General features: G+C 51.2%; 1 protein-coding gene across 8 annotated transcripts in view; it reads left to right on the top strand.

Annotated features, from left to right (window-relative positions):
* LINGO1 (leucine rich repeat and Ig domain containing 1) overlaps positions 1–10,262 on the top strand; it is a 192,776-nt gene extending 182,514 nt beyond the window's left edge. For all 8 annotated transcript variants that reach the window (XM_006772010.1, XM_006772012.1, XM_006772015.2 and 5 more), the window contains one exon: positions 7,529–10,262. In XM_006772010.1, coding sequence (XP_006772073.1) covers positions 7,529–9,385 — 1,857 coding nt within the window. In that variant the 3' untranslated portion in view covers positions 9,386–10,262. The remainder of the gene's footprint in view (positions 1–7,528) is intronic.
* Positions 10,263–21,031: the final 10,769 nt, after the last annotated feature.

Genomic DNA, 21,031 nt, shown 5'->3' on the forward strand with positions numbered 1-21,031 from the left:
CCATTCCTGGAGGGCAGAGCCTATATATAAAAGCCTTTAAATATTAAGATACTTTGACAATTAAAATTCATATTTTATCTTGCAAATGGCCTGGGGCCATGGCTTGGACAGAAGGTTGGTACCTCCTGAGGTGGACTGTGCTCTGGTGGGATGGGGCAGGCAGGGCCATTCCTTCCTCAACTGCAGGGGACCAGCTGATGCCCAGGGCCAAACAGAAGCAGCTGCAGCAGCCAGGGGGGTCTGATGGCCTAGCCAGCACCCTCCAGCCCAGCCCCAGCTAGGAGGCCACATGAGCACCTTTGGGACTTTCCAAGTACACCTAAGAGATGGGGCTGGTGACTCTGGGCCTGGGAGGGTGGGGATTATCAGGAGGAGGGGCAGCAGGCACACACATACTGGCCACACTCACACACACCTGGGGGGGAGGAGGGCAGCAAGTCTGCCAGAACCTAGAGCAAGAGGTAAATAAAGAATTATATATGACAAAGGACATGATCTCAATTCTCTTTCAGATTGATGGTTCTCTCCTTGTGGAGCAGCTGGAGGAGTAAGAGAAGGGAGAGAGAGGGATGGCAAAGGCAGGCAGACCAAGAGACAACTGAGGCTGCCAACCAGCTGCCTTTCTCCTGGAGCCCAGCCTGGGTGCTGACGCCTCCTTTCAGGATCCCCTGTGCACAGTTCCCCTCCCCAGGACTGAGCTCCCCCAACTAGCATCTCACACCTTGACTATTATAAGCCATTTACACCTCAGCAGGGGTTAGCTGTAGAAAGCCAGAATGGAGTATCCTGGCCTTCTCAGGATTTGGGTGGAAGGGATCTAGTAGGAATCTCTGACTATTCTCACATGGCCCAGTTCAGTCAGTCCACGCTACACACCTTTGTTCTCACTGTTCCCTCTGTCAAAATGCTCTCTTGCTACCCCTTACTTGGCCTGTGGAAATGTGTTTGTAGTTCAGTGTGAGCTCACGTGACACCTCCTTCATGAAGCCTCTGTAAAGAGCTGCAGCTGGGGTCAGAGCTGCTCTGGGAACTGTCTCAGCAGTTGTTTGATGGACTATAAAGTTGGCCTAGGAGTGCTGAGCTGTGTAAGCCCCAGCCCTGCCCAGGGGAACATAAAATGGGGGAGCTGCTGAAGCTCCCACTAAAGGAGGAACGGGGAGAGGTAAATACACCAGCAATGCTTTGCAGAGGGGAGGTGCAGGCAACATCTTCCTAGGGGCTTGAGAAGAGCTGCATGGGGGAAGACAACCTGAACTGGATCCTGAAGACCAGGTGGACAGTCGGTCTCCAGGCATGGGCATGACCACTATAGTGGGAGAAAGGCCCATTGAGGTCTTTTCAGACTGACCTCACCCCACCGTACCTCCACCCCACTCCTGGCATCATGGCCATGGCTGCCTATGAGTGGGTACTCTCTACTAATATGCTTTATCATTTCATGAAATGGATTCAGCTGGTTTGTGCTGTGGTGCTGAAGGCAAAGGGACTTCAGACAGGCAGGGACTTGGGGACAGGCAAGTCACTAGGATTCTGACTCCATTCTTTGGTGACGCATCATGAGTCCTTTCACCTTTCTGAGTAATAAACCCTGCTTTATTAGTAGTGAAGACAGGTCAGGATGTGTTAACAGGCTAGGCCTTGGATAGGCAACATGAGCAGGAGCTCAGAAAATGGTAGTAGAGTCTGCAGGGCAAGCTCTCACTCTGTCTTTCCCATACTCCTGCCCCACACCAGCTACCCATCTTTCTCCTCTGCTTTCTCTGTCTCTCTCTTACTCTCCCTTTCTCACCTGTTTGCCCACTGTGTGTCTTTCTGTTTCCATCACCTTCCCCCTCTCCTGCTTTCCTGGTAATTTCTTGGTGGCAGAGGGGGGCAGGGCCCTTTTAGAAGCTTTGAGCCCCCCTTCCAAGGTCTGCCATCCCTCTTCATCAATCTTTACTCCTTCCTGCTGCGGACCCAGTCATAGGAACTTAGGGTGTTGGGTCAAGATGAGATCTTGCATACCTGCCTCATCTTCCAGGCTGATAACTGAGAGGCCCTGGCATCCCCAAAGTTCCAATGATGGAGCAACACCTCCCTGCCAGTGATCTCATGCCTGTGTACACTGGGGATCTCTGTGGTCCCCGAGTAATGCTGAGTGGGAACACCATGCAATATTTATACTGGAAACTTAAAATAACTAAATCTTCAACCTGTGCTGCAGCCGACCCCAAATTAGATGAGATTCTAGCATAGACAATACTATAGGCATAGGAGAATGATATGGTGGGAAAACACTAAAAAAATTCAGTGTGTTCAACATACCATTTTTGGATAGTTGGGGAGTCAGGGTGCTTACTTGCAGCTACCTAAGGACTAGTGCCTTCCTTTAGCCCTGGGGGCCTTACCCTCATGCTGTCCTAACATGCTTGCCCCATCCAGTCTGGCCTGTGTATCTGAAATAATCTCCACTTCACACCAGACAGCTCTTGGGGCAGGCAACCAGGTCAGGAAGAGCAGAGCTATGCTGCCTTCCTAACTTTGTGGCCTAGACCTAAGGCAAATGAATTCCCTTTTGGAAGCCTCAGTTATTCTCATCTGTAAAGTGGGTAAGAAATAATTCTTTTGAATGGTGGTGTGAGGGTTTCTGAGACAGTGTGTGTAAAGCCCCAAACCTGGCCTGTAGCATGTGCTCTGCAGATGTTAGTCCAAGCTGTTTTATAAGAGGAGGTGTATGATTGGCTTGTGTGGGCTGCCAAATGAGGTAAAATCACCCTTGACCTTCCTCACTGATTCTCCAAGTCCACCCACAAATGATTCCATGCCCCTTTTGTCTCCATCAGTTGCCCTTTCCCACTCTGAACCCAAGAGGAAACAGCCACAGTGTGAATGCCCTCAAACAGATCCTTCTAGCATCAGTGGAACTGCAATTGAAGGCCTGAGCCCCCACTTGTTTTAATCCCCCAACAATACTTAGGATATTGACTTTCCAGTTGGAGAAAGAACATTTTCTATTGTGGGCTTTCTCAGGGAACCTGGAATCCAGCCTCTCACTGCACAGTGGGGGAAATAGGCCAGAGAGGACAGGCAATGCCCCTAGTCACACAGGGGAGTGGTTGGCATGCGGAGCAGCTGAGCTGGGCCATATCTGCCCTAGGATATGAATGAGGGTGTGATGGTGGCAGCATAGGTCTCTTGGGGGTGATAGGCAACCCTCATGCTCTGGGACTGGAAGGACTCAGGCTGCTGTGGGGTCTGAGCATTGTGTCCCAGCATGACTCCTCTGCCTGCCTATCTGTATGCTTTCAATGTTTATTTCCTTTGTATTTATTGGTCCAATTTTTAAACTCTTACCCTTGTGGGAAGCCCTTCAGGGAGCAAGGATCCAAAATAAAACACTTTGCCTTGGGAATTGCAGGAATAACCTGCAGTATTAATGGTGCCAGTTTTGGTGGCCCCTCAGACATGACCCTGCCAGCATCTCTAGGTGACAGGGACCTTCTGGGCATGCTGTGCTCCTGCTGTATTAGCTTAGGCAAGCACCTTAGCCTCTTCAGGCCTCAGTTTCTCCACCTTTCAGGATAGCCACATGCAAAAGATAAGGGGTGAGGCAATCCAGCGAATGTGTCCTTCTGGAGCCTTCCTGGTCCTGTGGAGCATGGACCATTGTTCTGTGGGTCTAACTGCCAGGCCTGAGGGTGGCAGCCACACAGGGCAATGTTGACCAGCTTTCTATCAGCATATTTGAATTCCCCAGATTTCTCATTGCTCAGCTGCCTGCTCCAGAGTCAGCCCCATCAGAGGAACTTCAATCCTTATAAAACTCAGGTACACACACCTCCATTTCAAGAACATTCGCTGGGGTCTGAGGTGGCTGCACCACACCGCTGACCTTAGACACTGCAACCTCTCGCAGGTGAGATACACCCATGACTGTTTGACCCAGAATTAAACATATGGAATAGATGAAAGGCCATGTGCTGAGGCTTCGGAGCATAGGTCCCTCTTTGCTCACGTCACCAGGAAGCTCTCACCTTTAGTTATTATTCAGGATTTTGTGACATTCTTTCCTAACTGGCTTGCCTCCTTTAGTTTTATCTTTTTATCATATCATTGCATAAATGTTCTGTCAATTGGCTCAAATCATTTTTAGAATGATGTGTACTATACATCAGTTAGATAATACCACTACTAATAAATGTAAGGTGCTTCAGTGTTGTAGGCAAGAGATGATTTCTGACTGAGTAGGTCAAGGAGGAGATGAGGTAGAAGGTCACAAAGGCTGCTGGGGCAGGAGGCTGGGAGAGTTCTCCAAACAAAGATGGCTTCAAGGCAGGGATGTGAGAACAAGGCTGAAATACCAGGGTGGCTTCATTGGGCAGAGTGGTGGGAAAGGAGGTAGGTGGGTAAGTTGAGGCAAGGTGGTAGAGTCTTCAAATACCAGATTCTTGCCTGTGTGAGAGGCTTACCAACATCTCAGGTGACCTGTGCCCTTGCTAACCCCCTCTTATTCCTCAGCCACCTCTCTAGCCCCTCCATCCCACCCACCAACCCAGCCCCTAGTGCTAAAAGTTCTTAACCTCTCCAGGTCCCCAGCCTCACACCATGGCTGGCCTCAGCTGTCAGCCCAATTATTGATCACCTGTCAGGATATTTCCTTTTCCAGTGGGTCATTGGAGCATGTTTGACTATGGAAAATGGCCAGGTGGAGGTGGGGTGGGGAAGGACAAACTACAGAAGAGTCTAGAGCAGTGGTTCTCAACCTGTGGGTCGCGACCCCTTTGGGGGTCAAACGACCCTTTCACAGGGGTTACCTAAGACCATCGGAAAACACATATATAACTACATATTGTTTTTGTGATTATGCTTTAATTATGTTCAATTTGTAACAATGAAAATACATCCTGCATATCAGATATTTACATTACGATTCATAACAGTAGCAACATTATAGTTATGAAGTAGCAACGAAAATAATTTTATGGTTGGGGGTCATCACAACATGAGGAACTGTATTAAAGGGTCACGGCATTAGGAAGGTTGAGAACCACTGGTCTAGAGAGAGAATGAGAGGAGTTAAAGAGAAGAAGGTGGATAAAGCCCTTGAGGATAACAAAATCTTGCAATTCCATAACATGTCAGTGACAACCAGAGCCCTTTCTGGTTAATCAGTCATTTAGTCCATCTACAACCAGGAAGCACCGGTCAGTCCTGGAGATGACTGTAGCATTGGAAAGTGTGTGGCTCTATTGGAGTCTGACAGACCAGGGTTTCGATCTGAAATCTTCCCCCCTGTACAGGCTGGGTGTCCTTGGGCAGCTACAAGCTCCCCTCTCCCCATCCCAAGCCCCAGTTGCCTTAAGAGTTGAAGTGTGGATGAAAAGAACTGTGGCCTTGAAAGTGGAAGTTGTGCACAGATGTGGGGAGAAGCTGGAAGAGGTAGAGAGGGCCTGAGCTGGGGCAGAGAGGTGGGCCCTCCCAGCCTGGGCTTCCCTTTTCTGTAGTGAGTTCCCCCTTCAAGCCATGATGTGGAGGGGATATGGACAGGCAGCAGAGCTCCAAAGTGCCAGGCTGGGGTGGGAGGGCTTCAGCTTGGTTCCCAGAGGCCATCTTGTCCACCCCCTGGAGTTTGGAGAAGCCCAGACTAGCCCTCCCAGTCCCCTTCTTGCTTTGCTGGGCCAGTTTTTCATGTGGTAGAACAGAGGAGTGAAGGAGGAGATGGGGAGAGCATCTGGGTACAAGTGTGAGCAAGAGCCTCCGTACACAGGCTGGAAGGCAGTAATGGAGGGCTAGCTTTACATACCCCCTTGCTCACTCCACCTGCAGCTGGTGCTCAAGCTGGGCCGTGGCACTATCACCCTTGTCACCACCACCTAAGTCCTGCATGTCCCCAGGGCCCAGCTATGTTAAGCCTCATGTCCTCAGACCTGCAGTGTGGACTGGTCCCTCCAGGGTCTGACTGCCTCCCTCAGACTAGCAGCAGCACAAAACTTGGCACTATGATGAAGGTGATTGGAATCCCAAGAGATAGAGCGGTGGAGGCTGTAGGGGTCTTTGTAAGGGAGCATACTTCCTACTTGGGATCAGAAATAGCTTCTCAGAGAAGTGGACATAAAATTAGGCCCAGAAGATGAGGTTTCAAACAGGCAGGGGGATGGCATTCCAGGAGGACAGAACTGCAGGAGCCAAAGCCATGAAAACTCATTCCCTGTGTCTTGCACTCCTGAGCTCAGATGGGTCACTGTGGGGACCCAGAGGAAAGGGGAGTTGGAGAGACACTATGGGAGGCATGGGCCTGAGTCCTGGCTTTCTGGGTGGGAGTGCCCTCCATTGATCTAGAAACCCCACTGGAGAGCAGCTTCGTGAACACTGACTGGGTTTGCTGATTGCACAGGATTCAGGCTGTGGACTCAGCTGCAGTCCTATGAGAAGGGGGCCATGGTATCTACATCTGGGGCAGCTCAGTCTACAGGTTGTGAGGTGGGTCCCTAGCAGCCTCAGAAGCCCTTGCCCTCAGGCTGGGGACCAGATATGTTTCTCTGCAGACTGACCCCAGAGGCCTCAGCCTTGAGCCCCTTTGGTCCCAAGGACAACTCAGCAGATCTGGCTTTATCCTGATGAGCACCAGTGAAAGCAGTGGCTAAGGATGCAGGGGGTGGGGGCTGCACAGTGCACACCTAGAGTCACACTACCTCTAAAATGTAAAGGAGGTGGTGTAGGCTGGGGGGCCAATACCAGGGTCCTCTAAGGTGGCTTTCTCCTTTCCATGAACCCCCTTGATCCCAGAGATGCTGGAAAGGTCCTTCAGGAGGACTCTGGGCAAGGTAAGAGACAAGAAGGAAGCAGCATAGGATGGCAGGAGCCCCCCATCCCCACCCGGCATCTGGACCTCACTGTGGGGTCCCAGGCAGGTGTCATATGCCACTCAGCCCCTTGCCTCTGTCTGTGTCAGGGATTTTCTTTTTCTATTTCTTTTTTTAAATTGTTTTTTGTTGTTGTTAATCTTCACCTGAGGATATTCTTTCCATTGATTTTTAGAGAGTGGAAGGGTGGGGGATAGAGAGAGAGAAACAGGTGAGAGACACATCGATTGGTTGCCTCCCACATGCCCTCCCACCAGGACTGAGGATCGAACCTGTAACCCAGGTATATGCCCTTGACCAGGAATTGAACCCACACAGGCTGACACTCTAACCACTGACTGACACCGGTCAGGGCTGTGTCAAGGACATTTCGACAGGGTAGAGGGCACATGGAAGACTGAGGGTGGGTTATAACCAAATGTTATCCTTTAACTCAGTGGTTCTCAACCTTCTGGCCCTTTAAATACAGTTCCTCATGTTGTGACCCAACCATAAAATTATTTTCGTTGCTACTTCATAACTGTAATGTTGCTACTCTTATGAATCGTAATGTAAATATCTGATATGCAGGATGGTCTTAGGTGACCCCTGTGAAAGGGTCATTCGACCGCCAAAGGGGTCGCAACCCACAGGCTGAGAACCACTGCTAACTGCTCCTTCTGTCCTGTGTTTGTTCCTGGCTGTAGGTAAGCAAGAGGATGCTGTCAGGGGGTGAGAAGAGCATGCCCAGCCCCCTCCTGGCCTGCTGGCAGCCCATCCTCCTGCTGGTGCTGGGCTCGGTCCTGTCAGGCTCAGCCACAGGCTGCCCACCCCGCTGCGAGTGCTCTGCCCAGGATCGAGCGGTGCTCTGCCACCGCAAGCGCTTTGTGGCCGTGCCCGAGGGCATCCCCACCGAGACTCGCCTGCTGGACCTGGGCAAGAATCGCATCAAAACGCTCAACCAGGATGAGTTTGCCAGCTTCCCACACCTGGAAGCACTGGAGCTCAATGAGAACATTGTGAGCACTGTGGAGCCTGGCGCCTTCAACAACCTCTTCAGCCTCCGAACACTGGGGCTCCGCAGCAACCGTCTGAAGCTCATCCCCCTGGGTGTCTTCACTGGCCTCAGTAACCTGACCAAGCTGGACATCAGCGAGAACAAGATCGTCATCCTGCTGGACTACATGTTCCAGGACCTGTACAACCTAAAGTCACTGGAGGTTGGTGACAACGACCTTGTCTACATATCCCATCGAGCCTTCAGTGGCCTCAACAGCCTGGAGCAGCTGACACTGGAGAAATGCAACCTGACCTCCATCCCCACTGAGGCACTGTCCCACCTACACGGTCTCATCATCCTGAGGCTCCGGCACCTCAACATCAATGCCATCCGGGACTATTCCTTCAAGAGGTTGTACCGGCTCAAGGTCTTGGAGATCTCCCACTGGCCGTATCTGGACACCATGACACCCAACTGCCTCTATGGTCTCAATCTGACATCCCTATCCATCACGCACTGCAATCTGACTGCTGTGCCCTACCTGGCTGTGCGCCACCTGGTCTATCTCCGCTTCCTCAACCTCTCCTACAACCCCATCAGCACCATTGAGGGCTCCATGTTACATGAGCTGCTACGGCTGCAGGAGATCCAGCTGGTAGGTGGGCAGCTGGCTATGGTGGAGCCCTATGCCTTTCGCGGCCTCAACTACCTGCGTGTGCTCAATGTCTCTGGCAACCAGCTGACCACACTGGAGGAGTCCGCCTTCCACTCGGTGGGCAACCTGGAGACGCTCATCCTGGACTCCAACCCACTGGCCTGCGACTGCCGGCTTCTGTGGGTATTCCGGCGCCGCTGGCGGCTCAACTTCAACCGGCAGCAGCCCATGTGTGCCACGCCTGAGTTTGTCCAGGGCAAGGAGTTCAAGGACTTCCCCGATGTGCTCCTTCCCAACTACTTCACTTGCCGCCGTGCCCGCATCCGGGACCGCAAGGCCCAACAGGTATTTGTGGATGAGGGCCACACGGTGCAGTTTGTGTGCCGGGCCGATGGAGACCCGCCTCCCACCATCCTCTGGCTATCACCCCGCAAGCACTTGGTCTCTGCCAAGAGCAATGGGCGGCTCACAGTCTTCCCTGATGGCACACTGGAGGTACGCTATGCCCAGGTACAGGACAATGGCACGTACCTGTGCATTGCAGCCAACGCAGGCGGCAACGACTCCATGCCCGCCCACTTGCATGTACGCAGCTACTCACCTGATTGGCCCCATCAGCCCAACAAGACCTTCGCCTTCATTTCCAACCAGCCGGGTGAGGGAGAGGCCAATAGCACCCGATCCACCGTGCCTTTTCCCTTCGACATCAAGACCCTCATTATTGCCACCACCATGGGCTTCATCTCCTTCCTGGGCGTTGTACTTTTCTGCCTGGTGCTTCTGTTTCTCTGGAGCCGGGGCAAGGGCAACACAAAACACAACATCGAGATTGAGTACGTGCCACGCAAGTCAGACGCGGGCATCAGCTCCACCGATGCACCCCGAAAATTCAACATGAAGATGATATGAGCATGGGTCGGGATTCCCTCCCTGGTCCTGTGCCACCCATCCCTGCCCCTTCTCCTGTGTTCGACTGCCCCACTGGCCCTCACCACCTCCCTTCTTTCTACCAGGACCTCAGAAGTTGGGCCTGGGGAACCCACAGCACATATGGACAGACTGAAATCAGAAGCTGATGAACATGCAGCAGTCAATAATTCAATTTAAAAAGTTACAAACTTCCTCTGTAACTTGGGTTTCAATAATTATGGATTTTTATGAAAACTTGAAATAATAAAAAGAGAAAAAACTATTTCCTATAGTTAGTTGGAATGCAAACTTTTGACATCCTGATTGCTTCAGGGCCCTCTTTCAACTCAGTTTCTTGTTTTTCTTCTCCTCTTCCTCCTTTTTCTTCTCTTCCCCTATGGGGAGGGATCACTCAGGAAAACAGGAAAGGAGGTTCCAGCCCCATCTGCCCACCCTGCCAGGTCAACCTGAAGAACAGGCAGGGTGGAGGGCGTGAGCCTACTTCCCAGCTGGCTGTTTGCTGGGAGCAGGTGGTGGGGACAGGGCTGCCAGACAGGAGCAGGGCTGTCTGACCTCTGTTCCCCAGCGTCAGGTGTGGCTGATACTGTGGACAAAGGCTGGGGTCCTCCTGGAGGACAGCACAGTCAGCCGAGAGAGCCGGGGGCTGGAGGCAGGGACGAGGCCTAACTTCTGGTCCCAGCTGTCCCACTTACTTGCCCTGTGGCCAAAAACAGGTGACTGTCCCTCTCCGGGCCTCAGTCTCTACATCTAGACAGATGGAAGAGGTACTCCCTGTCCTGCCTACCTCACAGGGCTGTTGTGAGGAATCGATGAACTGTATGTGAAACATTTTGTAACCTGTAAAGTGCTGTGCACACACATGGGTGATTGTTCTCATTATGGTCATTATTATCTCAAGGTGGGGGATGGGCCTCCTGAAGGGGTCTCCATGGAATCAGGTTGGGGGCGGGCTGTGGGAGGGCTTGCTCATGGCCAGGGACTTCCAGAAACTCCTGCCAGGACAGTTGCCAAAAATATAAACTGGATGGACTAGGCTTTAGACCCACAGGGATATCCTGAGGCTCATGAGCATCATGGCTTTGGGGGTCTCCTAGGCAGAATACCTCTTTTGCTTTGGCTTAGGCCTATCCAGGGATTGGGAATATCCGCTCTCACTATAAGCATTTATAGAATGCCTGCTGTATGTCACTTCCAATGTAGAGCGCCCAGTCTTTGGGGCTGTAGGAGGCAGTTCTGGGGCTCACTTTTGGATGGCCCAGACCCAGGTCACCACCCCAGCTTTGCCCCATCTTCCACCAGGCCATACTCTGAGACTACCCTGGGCTATGAAGTGTTCTGGATTGGGATCAATTTGTACATGAGCTGACCAGGAAGGTCAGATGTGGCCTCATCCACTCATACCAAACCTAGAACCTTCAAACTCAACCCTGAAAAGGGATGCCCTCGATAACAGAAGTGCAAAGAGACACACAGGTCACCTTGTCATGTGATTATACATCTCTGAGGTTTGAGGTCAGGTCTGAGTGACTTCCTGTTCTAATAATTATTAGCTGTTTGGAGTTGTTATTTAACCTCTCGGACCTCAATCTTCCCATCTGTAACATATTGGTCTTGCTATGTTGGGTTGTTAGGAGGTTAATAGAGGGAATATAGGTACATTTGTTGATTGTTGGAGTGCCTTGCATTCAGGAAGCCTTTGACCAATGGAGGTGATGATGATTGCTGGTACAGATGCAAAGACAGAACCAGAGAAGCTAGGAGCTTATCCAGTTAAACAACTACTAAGTGACAGGACCAGAGGCTGGGAGTACCAGATCCCAAGAGATGTAGACTTCTAAGCCTGGCTCGGGGCTTCTCAGAACCAGGCCTGGGGAACCCCACCTGGCAGGAGACCACTTTGGGAAGCACAGGGACAAGGAGAGGATTCCTTGAGCATGGGGGTGGTTTTTATGTAAAGAAGCTAGTGGTATGCAAGGTTCAAGAACCTGACAGGCCTGGCCACCTCTAGAGACCAGAACACAGTCTTTCAATTGCCCAGCACTAGATACCCTGGTTAGCACTGTCTTCCCACAAGAGGCAGCCTGGTTTGTTCCTTAGCCCTCTGGGATTCCTGGGTCCCTGGGGCTTCAGTGTTCTGGTAAGAACAGGTGATTTGTGGGGCCAAATCATTTCTGCCTGCTGAGAAAACTGGACCCCTGGGGATACTCTGGAACCAAAAATTGTGAGGTTGTTTTCAGATGGGGAGAGTCAGTTAGGGGGGCATAAGTGCCCAGGGTCAGACTGGCTGGATTGGCCCAAGCAAAGAAATCTGGGGACTGGGCAGAGCCCGGACTAGGTGGTCTGGATTTCAGTACTGTCCTTTCCTAACAGAAGATAATGAACTCAACTGTTAAAAGCCCTGCCAGATATATGGATATATTTAGGGGGCAAGAGCCTGGAAAGTCAGGCTGGAGAGGTTACTTTTTTGCCTGACGGCCTTGGAAGGGGAAAGAGGAGGAGCAGATACCATCCCACCCCTGCCCTCTGCCCTGGCACACACACAGCTAAGGAGTCTGAACCCAGAGGTGATGGGAAAGGGAAGGCAAAGCCTTCCTTGGAGACCCATATTCCACATAGTCCAGTGGTCCCTGTCAGCCTCAGACCCAGTGGGTTTGTGCAGTCAGCATGTCCTGCCACCTCAAGCTCTTTAGGGAGCTAATGCTCAGCTCACCTTTCAGCATGGGTCTAAGTTATTGGGGGAAAGGCGAGATATTGAATCCTGAGAGTTCAGCCTGCTTTCCAGGAGACCAACACCAGAGACAGCCTGTAGGCCCACCTATACTAATAAAAGAGTAATATGCTAATTAGAATGGAAGACCTTCTGGAGACCTTCCGGACATCCTTCTGGACAAAGCTGGAGGCTTGGCCAGCCTGCAAACCACCCCCAAATGACCCTCAGTCCCTCACCCGGGCCAGCCATGCCCCCCAGCAGGGACCCTCACCCCGATGGGTGTATGGCCAGCCTACAAACTGCCCTCAGCCCTCGCCCAGGCTGGCCATGCCCCCCAGTGGGGTCCCCAACCCTGATGGCGGTGTGACCAGCCTGCAAACTGTCCTCAGCCCCTCGCCCAGGCTGGAACCACCCCCAGTGGGGACCCCCACCCCGATGGGGGCATGGCAGCCTGAAAACCACCCCAGGCCAGCCCCTCCCCCCAAGAGGACCCTCACCCTGATCTGGGGCAGACCAGCCAGCCTCCACCTGTGCACCAGGCCTGTATCTATACTAACAAAAGTGTAATATGCTAATTAGACCAGATGTCCTCCCAGACAAAGCCATGGTGGTGGGGCCAAGGCAGAGGCAGGGGCAGGGGAGAGCAGTTAGTGGGATCAGGCCGGCAGGGGAAAGCAGTTAGGGGGATCAGGCTGACAGGCAGATGAGCGGTTAGGAGCCAGCAGGCCCAGATTGTGAGAGGGATGTCTGACTGCTGGTTTAGGCCTGATCAGTCGGACATCCCCGAGGGGTCCTGTATTAGAGAGGGTGCAGGCCGGGCTGAGGGACACCCCCCCTCCCATGCATGAATTTCATACACCAGGCCTCTAGTTTTTCCATGAACAGCTTGCCTTCAAAGAAAAGGTAATAAGGCTGGGATCCTACAGTGGACAGGCAAGTAGACCCAGCTAAGGATGGCACCCAGCAAAGTGAGTATTTAAGGGAGCAGCAAGCACCAGCATGCCCCCAGGTTTATCTCCTCAAAAGCAAGACTCTGAGATTCAGAGAAGGGAAATAGCCTGCCTAGTGCCACACAGCAGAGTAGTGAATAGGGCATGGTCTTTGGAGTCAGGCAGAACTTGGTTCAAATCCCAACTCAGTGTGGCACCTGTTTGGTGTGCAGTAATGACCATTGCTATCAGCATGCCATTACTATGGACAAGCAAGGAACTGGCAAGGACTGTATGGGGGACACAGTAGATGATCCTAAAGAGCTGGAATGGGGTTGGGGTAGAAACCAAACCAGGTCATGCCCTCTGTTTTGCCACTAAAGGCCTTGAGGCGGAGGGGAAGATGGGAGCTGAGTAGGCCATCACTCCTGTCTGCCCAGGATGGAAAGATGGCCATACCCTGGTGCCCTGGAGAACAAAGCCATAACCTGTGTACGTTTGGAGGGTTGGAGGTCTGGGTAGCAAGGGAAAAAGGGTGAAGAGCAGTGCAGACCCCTCAATGGTATTAGGAGTCCAGGGGAACTTGAGCGTTTTATGGTCAGAAATCAGTGCTCGTGGGTTACAAGGAGCAGGGCAGCACAGACGAGCTACAGTTAAGTGATTTATTGGGGCCCCCATGGAAGCTGGTTCTATGATCTGACTTCCCGATTCCCCAATTTGGTGTCCTCTGATGACATGACAGCTAGCTGAAAGTCACTCCCAGCTCCCATTTCAAAAGCCTAGCTCCAGCCTCCTTCACAGTTGGGCTTGCAAATCTCTGATTTCTTCATTCCTATTCTTCAGAAGAAAAACAAATCTGATTGGCCAGCTGTCAGTCAATGGATATTGGTTGTCTCAAAGACAGTTGCTCATTCCCTTGTTCAATCACCTGAGGCCAAGGAGCTAGACCTTATCCAAGCCAAGTTTGGGTGAAGATGGGGCAGAAAGAACAAAGAAACTATAATAGTTATCTAGTGCTGCATGACAACCACCCCAAAATTTAGTGGTTTAAAACAACAAAAATCATTTATTTGTTCTCAGTTTTACAATCTGAGCAGGGCTTGGTAAGGACAGCTCATTTCTGCTCTGCATGGTGTTGATTAGAGAGACTTGACTGGGGCTGAAAGACCCAAAGTGGTTTCTGGCCATGTCTGTCACCTCAGCTGGGGAGGCTGGAAGGGCTGGAGGCCAGCTGGCTTCTCTGTCCACATGGTCTCTCTAGGAGGCTCCCTGGACTTCTCTGTGGTGGCTCAGCACTCCAAGATAGCACAATAGAAACTGCCATGTCTCGAGAAGCCTAGGCCAGGAAGTTGCACAGCTTTACATTCACTACATTCTATTGGTCAAGGCAAGTCATAGTTGCCCCCCTAGATTCAAGAGGAAGAAGACAGACCAGCTCCTAGGGAGAGGAGCTACAAAGTCACATGGGTAAAAGGGCATGCAGGATGTGAGGGCCATTACAGCCACCCTCCACAGGGACTCCTATGGTGCCAGGTACTTTTAGGAGCCACTCATTGGTGCATGGGCCTCCATAGTTTACCCAGGAGCAGGAGACATAAAAAGTGACAGTACTTGGCCTAAGGATGGATCTACAGCTGGCAAGTAAAGAGCCAGGACTTGATCCCAAGTTTGCTGCCCCTGGTGCAGTGCCCTTTTGAGCAGAAGCGGAGGTGGTGATCGTGGTGGGGGGTAGGGGTAACATAGCAAAAATAGTAATAGCTATTGCCTTTCAAGAGCTGTGCCAGGCATGAAGCCAGACACTTTGCCTATGTTTTCTTACTCAATCCTACTTCAAGGAGGTTCTCCTATGCTCCATTTCAGGAAGAAGTAACTGCCTGGCATTCACCACCAGGTTGTGATGAAGTCAGGATTCATACTTAGGACAACAGTATTTCATGGTAGAAAAGCCTCAGATTGGTTCCCTTACTCTAAGCTACTCCAGACTCAGGTTTCCCATCTGTAAAGTGGGCACAGTCCATCACCTCCCGTAACCTTTTTACTTTGAGAGATGGAATGAGCTGGCTGTGGAGGGTGTGCTGTGGCAGGAGTGGCTAAGCTCTTGAGTCAGGGTAGGTCAGAGTCATGATCAAGGCTTTTATGAGTCAATTCCCTGCCCCTAGTTCCCAATCCACCTGGCATCTCTGTGGGGCCTTAGGATTGGAGTGATACACAAGGCCCAGCTGCTTGTTGTGAGGACCTGGCAATCTGGCCCTGGTACCTGCTGAGCAACTGGGGACTACTGGGCAGGGATCTGAGAACAGTGGCTACATAGTGTGGCCCTCGTTGTGACTGCCTGAGGAAAATGATTGCTCAGCTTGTAAAGGTATTTACAGCTTCCCCATAAACCTATTATGGCTCAACCTATACCCTCAGCCCAGGCCCTGTGACTGCTGGTGTCTGCAAAGGCTAGGCTGGGGTCTTTGGAGGATGTGGTGACTGAGGGATGCCTCAAGGTCTCAACTCCAGCCCACTCCTTTTCTAATTCCTTCACATCCCAGCCTTCATGCTAACCTATGCCCTGGATATCACCCTAGTGGCAACCAGGGCCTGGCACTCCTGGTACTTCCCACCAGATCCACCCCCATATTCCCACTTCCTGTCTGGGCTGAGACACACTGACATAAATCCTGGGGATGGAATGGCAGATTGTTCAGAGGAACAGAAGGAGAACAAGTTGAGGAAAGAGAAAGCAAGCAAGAGAAAAGACCAGTGTGCCCTCCCCTTGATCTACCCCTCTCAGTTCCCAGTATTCATAGCATAACGGCCTCTGTTTCAGTGGTGAAGAACACAAGCCTCAGAGAGGCTGTGCAAGGTTGCACAGCTGAGTTGCAGCATCTTGGAAAGCACAGGATGTTTAATATATGCTCCCATTTTATAGATGGGGAAACTGGGATTCAAAGAGGGGAAGTGGCAGGTCCAAGGTCACAAAATGAGTGAGTCAGTGGTAGCCCCAGCTTTGCCTCAGCTAAACTGGGGGGTGGCAACAGGGAGGCGACCACTGTGAGGTTCAGAAAACCTTTCCAGCCCAAAGGAGGGGCCTACTGGAGGCCCTGACTTTGCTCTCTCACTAGCAGACACTTACATAGATCATTTAAAAATATGGTATCATAAAGAGGAGAGACACAGGCACAGTAAAGCCTGCCAGCCTCAGACCCTCTTTCAGGACATTCCAAGAGCACAGAACAGACCTGGGTGGGAAGGGGTTATGGGAGCTCCTTGGCAATATCCAGAGCTGGGATGGGGTGAAGCTTTCCAAGTATCTGTGTTTGCTGGGCTATGTTCAGCACCCCAGTCCCAGAAGCTGAGGATACTTCATTGTGTGACCCTGTACCAGTCCCTGAATATTTCTGGGCTGACCCTTCCCAAGGGCTTGAGAAAAGGCTATACCAACTGGATCTCTCAGCTTCAGGGTTCACTCAGACCTCACCGGTGTCTTCTGTCTCACTTCCCTGCCTGCACACTGCTGCTAAAGTGAAGCAGAGTTATGACCTCTCCAGCAGATGAGATTTACTGACTGCCCTGTGCCTGGGCCCATAAATGCCCTTCACCATGTTTGGCACTGACTGTGCAGTCACCTGGAGCAGAGGTCCAACTACCTTCCCTCAGCCCTGACCCCTTCAGGCCACCTTTTGCCTATTCCCCTCAACTTTCTTCAAGTGATGCTCCATCTAAAGCCAGAACAGCCAAAGCTCCTAGAAACCCATCCAGCAGAGCAGCACCCAGCCCCTCAACACACACACACACACACACACACATTGGAGTTCCCCTTTCTGGAGTCTCCCCATGTCTTCCTCAGGGAACCTGGCAATATTTTACCATTTGGGATGAGCCCCTGCCCCTCTGCTTTACTTTTCCTCTCTGTACAGCTGAGGTAGGACCACATTGGCTCCAAGAGCTCAGCTAGGCAAGATGGTCCATGAAGAATGGAACAAGAACCACTGCCCTGTGGTGAGTCTGGAATATGGTGTGACACAAGAGGACCAGTGGAAAGCCCTGCAGCCGGAGGCTCAGAGCAGGACTACCTGACATGGGCTAGCACCTGGATGGCCAGGAGCCAAGAGAACAGCTGTTCCCTTTCCCCTGCAGGGCAACTGGAAGGGACAGGGACACAGGCAGCAGGGGCTGCTGAAAGTGTGGGGTGAATGGGAGAATTGTTCTGTGGTGTGGCAAAGAGCTGGAGAGGCCAGGTTCCCAGGTCCCAGCTAGGCTCTCCAGCTGGCCTCCAGCCTACCTCCATGAAAAAGAGTTTTCCAAACACACGGTAGGAAGGGGAGCATGGTGTGTGGATGTACACAATGGAATAACACCAGATAAACACCCCATAGCTGTGGAGCCCAGTGTACTACAGGCAGTTGGAGGCTAAGGGAAGGTTACCATTCATGAAGAGAGAGGAGATCAAAGGCAGGTACCAGCTTTTCAAGGGTACTCAGGCCCTTAGCTCCAGTTCCCCTGTCTTAGGATAAGGAAAATCTACTTTGAATCCCTGCCCTTGAAATCTCCCCTGTGCCAGGGACAGAATTCCCCCTCTTTTTGGTTCTCAGTGCTCCTGTGGCAGGGGAAGACCAATGTACATTTGGGGAACTGGGGAAGATGAGTCAGGTGTTCTATAGAGCACCACCCAGGCAATGCGGAGCTATGGTGAGCACCTGAGCATAAGAGGGACACATCTCAGACTCTAAGAAGGAAATACTTGAGGTATAGGAGCAGAGGAGGCAAAGGCTGAGTATGCACATCTCTCTGCTTACACACACACACACCTACTCCAGTGGACACACTTCTTGTGCACATGAAAGAGCTCACATTTGTGGTCTCACACATGCTCCTCCCTACATGCAACAATTCATGTCACACACAAAACTTTTCAGGTACCTATGTATGCAAACACCATCAGTGTATACCCAGCTGTTCATATTGGTACACTATGCTCTCACCCATGCAAATAAACTAAAGCACAGACCTGAAGAACAGCCCCCGACCCCTTCCCACCCTCCACAGCACACAGAGATAAGGACACTCTCACCCTGCAAACAAGTTCCCGCCATATGTCCTCCCAGAGGTCCATGCCCCCCTCCCATCCTAAAGCCTCCTTCCTGGGTTTACAGCATGAGTAGGCTGGCACTATGCACAGTGCTCACTCACCCTGCACACACACGTGAGCCCGCGTGCACACATGCACATGCTGACAACAGCCCCCAGCCTTGCTCCCACCCAGGCTAGCCAATGAGAGTATGCCTCCCAGTGATATCTCCTAGGAGACTAGGGGATCTACCAGGCTATGGGCTGGGAGAGGCTGAGGAGGGCAGTGGCCATGAGGACCTTCCTCCCCCTCTCCCCGCCCCCCACACATACTTGTGCCTTCCCTCATCCCCCACCTTGCCCTTCCTTAGTCTTTATAGGGTTAGAAAGCAGAGCTAGACTGAGGACAGGAGTGGTAAGGGTGTCCCAGAGGTGATAGGTAAGCAGCCCAACCAAAGATGCCTTGTATGGCCTACCCCACAGGTCTGTGAAAGAACCTGACTGTGAAAGATCCTTTCTCCAGAGGATTCTGAAGAGCTTGCATTGGTCTCCTTTCTTTTCCTCAAATGGAGGATTCTTCCTCTCGAGGCTTCTCCACATGTTCTTCCCTTTGCAGTGAATGCCCCCTACCATTCACACTCATACACACGTGCTTAATTATTTTCTTCTGGCAACCTTCAGCTCATGGTATAGGTCACTTCTCCAAATAGTCCTTTCCTCATTACCACTGCCCCTTCCCCCACCCCCGTTCTGAATCAATCCCCTGGTTTAGGGCCTGCCAACAATGGGACTACTACCATACCTTAAGTGTTTAAATCACAATGAAACACAAAGCACACCAACAGGTGAGGCTGGTCAAAGGGGCTAAGGGAAGAAGTTTAAGAGCATGGGATCTGGAACCAGATGTCTGGGGTCTAAATTCTGACTCTGCTGTGTGACTTTGGGTAAGTTTCCAATGTCATGTGTGAGGGTTAAATTAGATCATGCCTGCAAAGCACTTTGAACAGTGTCTGGTATGGAGCAAGCAACCAATAAATGTTTGCTTCTACTATTATTATTCTTATGGACTTTCCATTATATGCATATAATGCCACCTTCCTCATATAATGCCCCCAACCTTCACTCAGAACAATGATTGGGCCCTGGACCAGGCAACTCACAGGTAGTGAGCAATGGAGGATTTGTCCCTAAGACACAGCCAGACCCATTCCAATACCAGGTACCCCGTTCAAGAGGTAGACTTGTTCCAGCAGTGTAGAAATTAAGAGTCTATGGTGATGACCAATTATAATGGTCTTATTCTATTGAATGGACAGCTATCTATCTCTATTTTTAATAACTTAAAAGCAAGCATGATTTCTAACAGGTCATGTAGTGAGGCTCTGTAGGCCTTTCTAATTCTCTGGCTTATGGCCCACCTATTGCCCACTCTGTGTGGGGCCTATGATTCTTAGCCTTGGAGACAGCCACCATCATTCATTTCAACTGCTTCTGCTAGAAGGGGAAGTTGTTCCCTGCCAGACAGAGGGGTCTCAGAAACAGGAAGAAACTTTGTTCAGGGTCTTCTTGCTGCTCTCATCCATACTCAAATTGTGGTTATACATTTCTCCAGGATCACTTATGCCTATAGCCATTCTGAAATCTCACTTCTGCTTTGTCTTTTGGGTCAGAGCCTAGCCAAGTTCAGCTGTTACTCTCTAATTAGCTTCCCCTCCTTGGGTTTCATGGTCCCCATCTATAAAATGGAGTAATGGTTCTTGGTCTGGAGCACTCCCTCCCTTCCTGGCTCCCTCCTGCTCATATATTCACTGAGCACCTACTTTCAGCAGGCACTGGGCCAGGCATCAGGGATTACAAGGAACAAGACTAGTAAACGTACCTACTCTCTCAGAGTTTAGAATCTGGTGAGGGAGACAGACTCCAAGCTGCCAATCAAATAATACACATTTAAAATTGTGATCAGAGAGGTAAACAGCAGGTGTTTTGAGAACTTGAAGAAATGGGTAGAGTGGGCTCTGTGGTTCACAGAGCATTCTTTTCCTTATAAAAAGCAGTGATGGTGAGGAGAGTAACCACAGTTCTCCACAAAGGGCAGAGTAGAGCTGTCTTCAGAGGGACAGCCGCCCTCCTCTCATGCCCTCTCCCCATTTTGGGGGCAAAGCAAGCAGCAGTACCCACCCCTTCATCGAAGTAGGACCTCCACACTGCCCTGATCTTCATTATTGACTTCCCAGAAGACTCACTGAGGGGATTTGACACACCCTGGTTTTTGTTTCTGCTCCACACTAATTGGCCAAGTGCCCTAAGGCACAACTGCACATCTCTGTAAAACCCTGACATGCAGTCTAACTTTCTAGGTTTATGAGGAAGTTTAGACACAGTGCCACAGAAAGCACCTGGCTTGTGAGATGTACCCTGTAAGTACCAGGTGCTATTCCTGACTGCGCCCTCCAGGGCAGATCAATGGAGGCGACAGAAGTGTGGGGCTCTTAGGCTGGGATAAGGTGTAGCTTTCAGTGTTGTCTGTATCCAAAATGATTTGAAGGCCAGGAACTGAGAAGGAAAATAGCGGGTGGAGGGCAACTTTGGGGGCTTACAGCACAGTTCAGTATTTAGTTAAACAGTAATCTTACTTCCCCATTCTAACTGACTTGGGCGGAGCTGCAAAGCCCATTCTGAGGGGTTCTCCACAAGAAGATTATCCTATCTAATAAAAGAGAAACATGGTAATTAGCGTACGACTGCTACCCTTCCCATTGGCTAATCAGGACGATATGCAAATTAACTACCAACAAAGATGGTGGTTAATTTGCATACGCGCAATGATGGGCAAAAGGGGAAAGAGGAAGAATGGTGATCGGCGACCTAGGCAACAGGCAAGAGCTGGGGGGCGGGCAAAGGCCGCCTTTCCCCACCCCCCAGCCAGTGATC

Source organism: Myotis davidii, unplaced genomic scaffold (assembly GCF_000327345.1).
Source record: "Myotis davidii unplaced genomic scaffold, ASM32734v1 scaffold2126, whole genome shotgun sequence".
NCBI lineage: Eukaryota > Metazoa > Chordata > Mammalia > Chiroptera > Vespertilionidae > Myotis > Myotis davidii.